This window comes from Salmo salar, chromosome 10 (genome assembly GCF_965601325.2).
Source record: "Salmo salar chromosome 10, fSalSal1, whole genome shotgun sequence".
Lineage (NCBI taxonomy): Eukaryota > Metazoa > Chordata > Actinopteri > Salmoniformes > Salmonidae > Salmo > Salmo salar.
In genome coordinates, this window is record NC_138300.1 from 86,412,041 (window position 1) to 86,421,931 (window position 9,891).

The 9,891-nt window shown below is 42.3% G+C and overlaps 1 protein-coding gene across 3 annotated transcripts; it reads left to right on the forward strand.

The window, feature by feature from the left end:
* The first annotated feature begins 251 nt into the window (after nucleotides 1–251).
* tat (tyrosine aminotransferase) lies at nucleotides 252–9,891 on the forward strand. 3 transcript variants are annotated; one of them, XM_045688163.2, is made up of 12 exons: nucleotides 252–370; nucleotides 1,269–1,552; nucleotides 1,668–1,772; nucleotides 2,635–2,702; nucleotides 2,855–3,013; nucleotides 3,820–3,958; nucleotides 4,062–4,114; nucleotides 6,881–7,033; nucleotides 8,105–8,233; nucleotides 8,374–8,457; nucleotides 8,555–8,653; nucleotides 8,796–9,891. In XM_045688163.2, exons 2-12 carry the CDS (start codon nucleotides 1,276–1,278, stop codon nucleotides 8,934–8,936), a joined length of 1,407 nt encoding a protein of 468 aa, XP_045544119.1. In that variant the 5' UTR covers nucleotides 252–370; nucleotides 1,269–1,275; the 3' UTR covers nucleotides 8,937–9,891. The 3 variants fall into 3 exon arrangements, with proteins under 3 accessions (XP_045544119.1, XP_013979769.1, XP_013979770.1); XM_014124294.2 differs by having other exon boundaries at nucleotides 360–440; XM_014124295.3 differs by lacking the exon at nucleotides 252–370 and adding an exon at nucleotides 380–440 and having other exon boundaries at nucleotides 1,263–1,552.

Sequence of the window (9,891 nt, forward strand, 5' to 3'; positions counted from 1 at the left end):
ACTGCACTCAAGCTGACAGAGCCTCAACACGTTTTTGAGAGATCCGTTGTTAGAGGCTGAAATCAATTACTTTGATAAATCGAAACTGATTGATGCTTCATTAGAAAAAAATAATCTCCCATTCATGAAAATGTGCGCATTACGCACGAGAACAGCACATGGGTCTCCTGTCACGAGTCTCGTATATGTCCTTTGGAAAGAGTTAAATGATACAGTTAAACCCAAACCTTGAGGTGTTTCACATTTTTGGGAATGGTGTAGCAGGGGTGTATGGCACAACACTCAGTCTCCACCAATGAAGTGATGGGCAGGGTTCAACACCCATTTTCGGGGGCTTGCTATAAAGCTGGTTTATAACAGACTTATCAGTGTAAGTACATATTGAGTATTTTACCTGAATTCCTTCATTTGGAGTGTGAAATTATTTTGAGATTGTAAAGGTATTTAAAAGTTATTTTGTCATTTAAATGTATGATTACGCATTTAACTACCCTTTGCAAGTAAATATCCAATTTATTAACAGGAAATGTAAAATCCGCTACGGGTCAAATTGATTATTTACTTTTATTTAAGGTATAGCTCGCATGTTTATTATTACGCATGCAGAAACAAATATTACCTTATTTAAAAGAGATGCCTATAGGCAATGTCGTTTCAGAATATTTGTTGTTTTTGTCTTATTTCAAATCTCTTATGTTTCTCATATTTTTGGGATAACTCAACGAGTTGATTAGATTTTATTAGGTTAAATTTAAGTGAATTAGGTTATTAATTTATTGTTCTTGCGTGATGTAAATTTGTTTGACTTCTTAGCGTATGGACTATACAATGCATCTATTTATACTGCGCTTGTGATAAGATAGTCACTGATAGAGTTGTCCAAGTCCGATCAGTCGATGGCTCTTCATTAGGCCACCTTAATGTTCAACGGCGCGCATATCTTCATTTCAGTTCAGAACAGTAAGCGCAGCGCGTTTGAGTTCAATCTGGATTTTATAGACATGGCACCTGTTGAATTTACATGGGTAATTGAACATCTGGGCTAGCCTACTTCTCTGCACTGATGTTTAATTATCCAAGTTTATTTGCAGTTTTCCAATGTATTATTTGTATATTCATTCCTAATATTAGTATAGTATAGTATTTTATTTGTATGATATTTTTCAAAAAAATGTAATGCAGGAATTATTAATCGAAATCTATTTGTTTTACCTATCTTTTTCTCCCAATTCGACTTTTCTTCCTATCACTTCCATCTGGAGCTGCAGTTGCAACATGGAGGACAATTCCTATGTGGTCAAAATGAATTGGAATGGTGTCAATGAGAATAATTCTCTCAATGGCGTCAATGGAAAAGGTCTTAATGGGAATGGTATCCAACATAAGACTGTGAAAGGCAGTGTTTATAAATCCAAGCAGAAGAGCCACAGGCAGCGATGGAACATCCAGCCCTCAGAGATGTCAATCAACACCTTGAATCCCATCCGTGCCATTGTGGACGGGATGAAGCTCACACCCAACCCCGAGAAGCCCATGATTGCTCTATCCATTGGTGAGATGCTACACCACTATCTTATTTGCATATACTCAGTGTGTTCACTTGTGATGTGCAGTTGTCCAGAATTATGTTTCTTGTGTACTCCTTTGTCTTCCTGTCACACATTCAGGGGACCCTACAGTGTTCGGGAACCTGCCTACCGATGAAAAAGTTAGCCAGGCCTTGAAGGATGCCATTGACTCACACAAATACAACGGCTATGCCCCGTCTGTTGGTAAGACTCACACAAATACAACGGCTATGCTCCGTGTGTTGGTAAGACTCACACAAATACAACGGCTATGCCCCGTCTGTTGGTAAGACTCACACAAATACAACGGCTATGCCCCGTCTGTTGGTAAGACTCACACAAATACAACGGCTATGCTCCGTGTGTTGGTAAGACTCACACAAATACAACGGCTATGCCCCGTCTGTTGGTAAGACTCACACAAATACAACGGCTATGCTCCGTGTGTTGGTAAGACTCACACAAATACAACGGCTATGCCCCGTCTGTTGGTAAGACTCACACAAATACAACGGCTATGCTCCGTCTGTTGGTAAGACTCACACAAATACAACGGCTATGCCCCGTCTGTTGGTAAGACTCACACAAATACAACGGCTATGCTCCGTGTGTTGGTAAGACTCACACAAATACAACGGCTATGCTCCGTGTGTTGGTAAGACTCATACAGACACTTTATCACAGCACCAACACTTCAAAAAGCTTGTCAAGTGCAAAAAACTAAGGATAGAGTGAGATGGCGTAAAATTATATTTTTTTGTAAAGAAAATGACATGGTAATTGAGAAGATATGAGATGAGGCACAGCTAAAAGGGGAGTTGGGTGACTTGCACGGGGTTGAGAGGTTGGATGTTTTTTAAAGGAATTTTGGTCAGGGAAGTTAAGAGAGCTAAGTGAAATAGGGCCATTTACCTGTCTGCAGATGAACTGAATAGGTTCCCCGCTATGATTGATGATGATTGTAGCTCTAATGACGTATGCATGCGAAATCTCCCTTTGTCCCAGCAGACTACTGAATACAGCATACAATACAAAATATAAGCTGTTGTCTTCTACTCATCGACAGGTTATCAGAAGAGCAGAGATGTGGTGGCAAACTTCTACAGTTGCCCCGAGGCCCCCTTGGAGGCAGATGTGCGTTTACCTGACTCATCCTTTATCTGCTTTTCCTCGTTCAAACTTTATTTTTCTTCACCATATATTCACCTCTGTCTCCCTACTGTAACTTTTCCCCAGAACTAGAGGACATACAGACCTCTAAAAATCTGTTGTTATCTTCCTTGCAGGATGTGGTTCTGACCAGTGGCTGCAGCCAGGCTATAGATCTGGCCATCACGGTGCTGTGTAACCCTGGAGACAACATCCTAATCCCCTGCCCTGGATTCTCCCTCTACAAGACTTTGGCTGTGTCTCTGGGCATCCAGGTCAAACTGTACAACCTGCTGGTGAGTACTGGAGGGAGAGGGGAGGGATTCAAATGGGAGGGAGAGTGACAAAAACATGTTTTGAGGAGAAGGAACAAAATAGAGGGAAAATTAAGCAAACAAAGAAAAAGCGGGCTGATATAGATTTTTTTGTGAAGAGAAAGAGAGAGGGAGAGAGCAAGGGCGGGGAAAAATATATTGTTGAAAGGGAAAGATCGGGGGAAATGCTGAGTTCTTCCTCACTGGTGCAAATCTAGCACTTATAAATCACATTGGATGCTTTCTTTCCTTTAGGCTTACACACACGCACACGCCTACGCACGCACACACACACACACACACACACACACACACACACACACACACACACACACACACACACACACACACACACACACACACACACACACACACACATAACCACACGCACACAATCATACTACATACTACATACATACAAATACATAAATACTTGGAGCTGCATATCATTATGAATTTAATTACATCCATAACAAATATGAACAACATTTCAAAACTGAATTCAGGTCACTCTGGGACACAGTTGTATGTCGTGACTCTTGAGGTCATTGTGTTTACATGATAACTGCACACAATGTAAAGAGCTGCTACAGAGCCACCTTACAGAGATCCCATTAAACCAATCAACTATCAAACCAAATTAGTTTATAGGCAGACTACTCGTCTCAGGGTGCAGTCAAAGGTCAGTTGAGATAGTTAGGGCAGTGCAGAATCTGCAGATAGGTTTGTGTGTTTTCAAGTGCATGTGCCTGCTGTCTGCCTCATAGTGGCTTTGTCTGTCCTTGCAGCCAGAGAAGTCTTGGGAGATCGATCTCCAGCATATGGAAAGCCTGATCGATGACAGGACAACATGCCTGATCATCAACAATCCTTCCAACCCTTGCGGCTCTGTCTACAGTAAAGAGCATCTAAAGCATGTCCTCTCAGGTGAGCTCTGTTCATTCACCCCCTGAGCCACAGTGTTCCCTCTCACTATAGCACAATATAAGGATTTATACTAAAACAATTGACTGTGTCTATTCTCGTCTAGTTGCCTCCAAAAATTGCATCCCAATCCTGGCTGATGAGATCTATGGTGACATGGTGAGTTCAAGACACACACAGAATCCCTATAAGAAACAAACACAACACAGACAAACACTCATACAGACTAATATAGAACTGCCATTGTGTCTGTTGCATAAAAGGAGAGGATAATGTATTGTCTTCTGGCATTGAGGAGTTGTTGAGCTTACTCGGGTCTAACACAGGGTGGATTGGGTTATGGTGGTCTATGGAGGTGTGGTGGAGTACAGTAATAGCCAGGTCATGCATCCAGGAGGAGGCTTCTAGTTCTGGGGTATAGCCTACGTGCTGGCCACTGGCCCTCATGTAATACATAATACCAGCGAGGCACATTCTTTAACATTCTGTAACAGGGAGGTTTTCCCTGGCTCAGCTCTGCTGGGTATCCGAGGAGACCTGCCTGACACGTCCACATCAGCACTGGGGGGATTATGGGTGTCACAGGCTGAATGCGGGGCTGGCAGTGGCGGGGCAACAGTGCTTAGGTTAGGTCAGCCAGGGCAAGTGAAGGATGAGCCACAGAGGTAATACTGTAGTAGTGCTGAGTGATTAGTGCTTTTTGAGGACGGTTCGGTTTCGTTTAGATGATGAAAAAAAAGATCCTAATAATAATTTCGGTTTTGATTACTTTTTTAAACATTAAAAGCAGTATGTGGGTTGAATTGTCACGCCCTGACCATAGAGAGCCTTTTATTCTCTATGTTGGTTAGGTCGGGGTGTGACTAGGGTGGGTATTCTAGGTTGTTTTATTTCTATGTTGGCCTGGTATGGTTCCCAATCAGAGGCAGCCATTTATCGTTGTCTCTGATTGGGGATCATATTTAGGCAGCCATTTCCCCACTGTGTTTTGTGGGATCTTGTTTTTGTGTAGTTGCCTGTGTGCACTCCAGAACGTCACATTTCGTTTGTTCTTTATTGTTTTGTTTGTGCTGAAGTTTCACTTTATAATAAAGATGTGGAACGCTACGTACGCTGCGCCTTGGTCCAGTTCTTACGACGATCGTGACATGAATGCTGTAACAACACAGTGTAGAACAGTGAATCAAAGTTCCATGATGCTTATCACATATAAACCATAATTTATTCACATTACTTTGATAAAATATTTCAGCTGTTGTGTATATTACATTTGTTTTATTTGATGACTTTATTATTTCATTCCAAGTCATCATCTCATCTCTATAGAGCTGCTGCCTATGCTGTCTGACAAAATCACTATATTGTAGTTCTTCAAAGTAAATAAGGCATACTTTTATGCCTGCTGAATACCAACTATCAATCACTTAGATCATGTATTTTCAGGTAGAGATACCTTGTGAAGCAGCAGCTGATCTCTGTACCACCTCAAAATCGTCAGTAGGCGCTCCTCTGCTCTGCTTTGAGGGTTGGAATTAGTTTAGTAAGATTTTTGGGGGATAGTTTAATGTATTGGAATTTGTTTTTACCATTGTTGGGTGTTAAACAGCTTATATTTTTAAATTGACATTCTGTAAGGTGTTTTAAGATGTGTCTAATAGGGGAACAGTATTTTTGCAGTATTTCATGCATTGATGAGATTTACAAGAAATCCGTGTTTTTTATGATTAGTCCCTGTGAGAATGGAGAGAGGTGGTTGGGGTGATTTGTGAATCCTTTAGAGGGGGTGATTGGGGTTGTTGAGTGCATAAATCACATGAGCTCTGAATCCACCAATGTCTCACTCAGTACAACAGAAGAACTCAGAATGACTGTGCACTTTTTCCGCATGTGTCTGCGATTAATGCAGATGTGAGGGTAGTATAGTGCGAGAGCGGGTGAGAGGGTGGGGGTGGGTGGGGGTGTTTAGGGGCTGCGTGGAGGCATGACGTGTCTGGGCAGCATCAGTTCCATCTCATGGTTAGAGGGGAATGTTTGGCAAGCACCAGGCTCTCTCCCTAAGGGCCCCTGTGGGCTCCTCTCTGGGGAAAAAGCCTATCGCTCACGAGAGCTTAGAGTGGTGCCAAAAATGCTCTGTTTGTAAATTAGGTCTGAGGTGAGGTTTAAGATGAGCTTTTTCTAAACTGTCAGTCACTGTGCTCTGACCAATAGGATGCGGGGCGGATCCCAAACGCGACGTCAAGGCCTCATCTCTAATGAAAGCCAGCTTACTACAGTTACTGTACCAGCCCATCTGGAGTTATTTAACTTCTTAAAAAACGTCTAATTGGATTACAGTTACATACTCAAAAACAGCTTAGTACATTTTGAATTACCCAATCTAAAATCAAGATGAGGGCTGCAAGTGTTTGCCTCAAACACACTGAAATGGTAGATTTTTAACATCTTTGAAAGCTGTGCTGAAGTGACCTTAAGTGGAAATTGAAGATTTCCCCTCTATTCTAATCTATTTGAAATCTCCAAAATTGGCAAATTTACTCTCCTTGGTTGCTTTTCGCAGAAAGGTATTTTAATCAAAAAAGTCAGTCCCACTAAACATCAGGGTCTTTGTGTCAAAAGGACATTTTTGATTAGTCAACACAGCTCTACCCTTTCCCCTTCCCAAGCTGGCCTTCAATCAGATTTATCTTGGATCCGTCTCATCTGTTGCATTTCCTTTTTTCCTGGCCACAATCTGCTTGGTGGCTGGGTGTATTTTTCAAGACATTTGCCCAACCCTGAGTGTACTGCTCTGTAGTGTGGATAGAATATACATGTGTCACTATGTAAAAACACTTTCCCTTTAGTGTAAACTAACAGTGATGATTTGACATTGTCCTCTACAGTGTTTTGTATTGATATGAGTGTGTACTGTATCTCCATTATCAGGTGTTTCCAGGTTGCAAGTACCAATCTATGGCGTCCCTCAGCAGTGATGTGCCCATCCTGGCATGTGGCGGTCTGGCCAAGCGATGGTTGGTTCCTGGCTGGAGGATGGGCTGGATCCTCATTCATGACAGGAACCAAATCTTCGGAAAAGAGGTAAGTCCTTCAGCCTCTCACTAAGTGTAAGGTCCAGTTTATCTATACACATACAATACACTAGACCAGTGTTCCCTAACTGACAGCTCAAGGGGGATTTTACGTGGTCCCAGAAGTTTTCTGAGCAAAATCTGATTTTTTTTAAATTCTCATTTTATTGTTGGATGTAAAACACTGTAAAAACGCCAGCAAATCAGGTCCAAGTGATTTTCATTTGGGAAATCTGTTCCAAAGTATTCCCACGCATAATAAAGAGATATACACTGAGTATACAAACATTAAGAACACCTGCTCTTTCCATGACATAGACTGACCAGGTGAATCCAGGTGAAAGCTATGATCCCTTATTGATGTCACTTGTTAAATCCACTTCAATCAGTGTAGATGAAGGGGAGGAGACAGGTTAAAGAAGGATTTTTAAGCCTTGAGACAATTGAGACATGGATTGTGTATTCTGAGGGTGAATGGGCTAGACAAAAGATTTAAGTGCCTTTGAACGGGGTATAGTAGTAGGTGCCAGGTGCACCAGTTTATGTCAAGAACTGCAACGCGGCTGGGTTTTTCAAGCTCAACAGTTTCCTGTGTGTATCAAGAATGGTCCACCACCCAAAGGACATCCAGCTAACAAAACTGTGGGAAGCATTGGAGTCGACATGGGCCAGAATCCCTGTGGAACGCTTTTGACACCTTGTAGAGTCCATGCCCTGACGAATTGAGGCTGTTCTGAGGGGAAAAGTGTGGGGGTGCAACTCAATATTAGGAAGGTGTTCCTAATGTTTGGTATACTCGGTGTATGTGATTGTACACAAATGTAAGCAAGGTTTGAAATTATTATTTTAGTCAAATATTATTTCTGTTTGGGCTTCTTGCGGTCAATTTGCAGTCTACAAATGATTTGTAATTATGTTCCGTCCCCCTGACCATCTGCTCAAGAAAAGATCGGCCCGCGGCTGAATCTGCTTGATGTTCCCTGCACTACACCAATACTCACACAGTAAAATTAGTCTGTGCATGTCCTCTGGGGTTTGAATCACTTCTTATGTATCTAATTTGTTTCCCTTCTGTGTTTAGATTCGTCAGGGTTTGGTTAAGCTTAGCCAGAGGATTCTGGGTGCCTGCACCATTGTCCAGGGGGCGATAGAGAGCATCCTGAACGACACACCCCAGGAGTTTTACTACAGAACCATCAGTTTCCTCAAGGTGAGTCCCCCTCCCTTGAACCTTCCCCAATTACTTTATTTACAGATGGTAGTAGTCTAACATATTGATGTATCTGGATATCTGTCTGTCTGACTGTCCTACTGACTTGTCTATTGACTGGTTTCCTGCTTCTTTCTCAGTCAAACTCAGAGATCTGTTTCTCTGAACTGTCCACTGTTCCTGGGCTGACCCCTGTGCTGCCAGCAGGAGCCATGTACCTCATGGTGAGTCTCACGTGTCCAGAACTCTTGGTGTGGAGTTGGTAGGTGGGGAGATAATAGAACAGACCAGCATACTTAGTGCGTGTCTTGGCATTTCTAGGTGGGGATTGAGATGGAACACTTCCCAGAGTTCCAGAATGATGTGCAGTTCACTGAGCGTCTGGTGACTGAGCAGTCCGTCTTCTGCCTGCCTGCTACGGTAAAACATCACACACACACATCCATCCATCCATCCATCCATCCAACCATCCATCCATCTAATGGTCTCATCCATCCTTTTTGTCTACCGAGGGTGGAGAAATGTCCTTGTTCTGACTTTTACAACTCTTCTCTCCCTGCAGGCATTTGAGTACCCAAATTACTTCCGGATCGTGGTGACCGTACCAGAGGAGATGATGGTGGAGGCATGTGCACGGATCCGGGAGTTTTGCCAGCACCACTACAGACCCTCCAGCCAAGACAGCAATGAGCTGGACCAATGAGAGACAGCCTGAGAGAGAGGGAGACCAGAGAGTATGGACGCAGTAAGGGACAAAAGTGAATGTGAAAAAAAGAGAACGGGAAGAGAGCGGGTGAAAGAAAGAAGAGAAACTAGAGAAGAGGAGTGAGAGAATTATGTTGCACTGTAGGAGCAAAGGATTTAGCAATGTAATTGGTGGTCGTCCATCTTTGGTAACTTCAATTTATGAGCAAACCTGATATTTATATTTTGTACGGCCATTTTATGTTAACCTTAGTTTGACTAATTATTTGGCTTCATGGTTGTACCAATTCTCAAGGCTCCAGTGTTATTTTACATGTTGGGTTGACCAGAACACCATTGGGCATATAGAACCAGGGACCGGGGGTTTACCCACCCCCTTTGTTCAAACCATGATGGGGTTAATGGTTGGGTTGATCCTACCAGGAAAACAAATGGAACTCAAGCACCAGCACGGATCAGATTACATACAGTGCTTTCCATAGTCTGTGTTACATACTTTTTCTTGCAAGGATTACGCTGCTCAACCAAAACCTTTCCTATCTACTTGTTAATCTATCTTCATGTAATATTGAATGTTTTTTTTATGTCAAAAAGTTATTTAAACCAAAGTAAAGCTATGAAATACCTGTTTTTTGTTGTTGTTGTGACTCACTAGCTCATGGTAATATAAAAACTAAATCAAAGGATGTATCCACAAATTTATTGATTATAGTTTGTTATTGAGGCCTACATCCAACCCAGACATGGGGATTTGACCTGAGCTGACTGTCCATCAGTAAAGTCATGTAACAGCTTCAGGGTTGAATCAGTCCAGAATGGGGGTGGAGATGGTTAGGGTTTCACTCACTGGTCCTTTGTCTTTGTCACGCCTGCATGTACCCAGTGTTTATGATCAGGTGTAAATCTTCAAAAGACTTCAAGAGAATTAAAACATGAACACGATATTGAATGAA

What these genes read in the sequence shown, in the direction of transcription:
- tat (XM_045688163.2), top strand. Translation starts at nt 1,276, where the DNA reads ATGGAGGACAATTCCTATGTGGTCAAAATGAATTGGAATGGTGTCAAT. An exon ending in TCTAAAGCATGTCCTCTCAG is followed by an intron (nt 3,959 to 4,061) that starts GTGAGCTCTGTT and finishes ATTCTCGTCTAG; the next exon opens with TTGCCTCCAAAAATTGCATC. An exon ending in TCTTCTGCCTGCCTGCTACG is followed by an intron (nt 8,654 to 8,795) that starts GTAAAACATCAC and finishes CTCTCCCTGCAG; the next exon opens with GCATTTGAGTACCCAAATTA.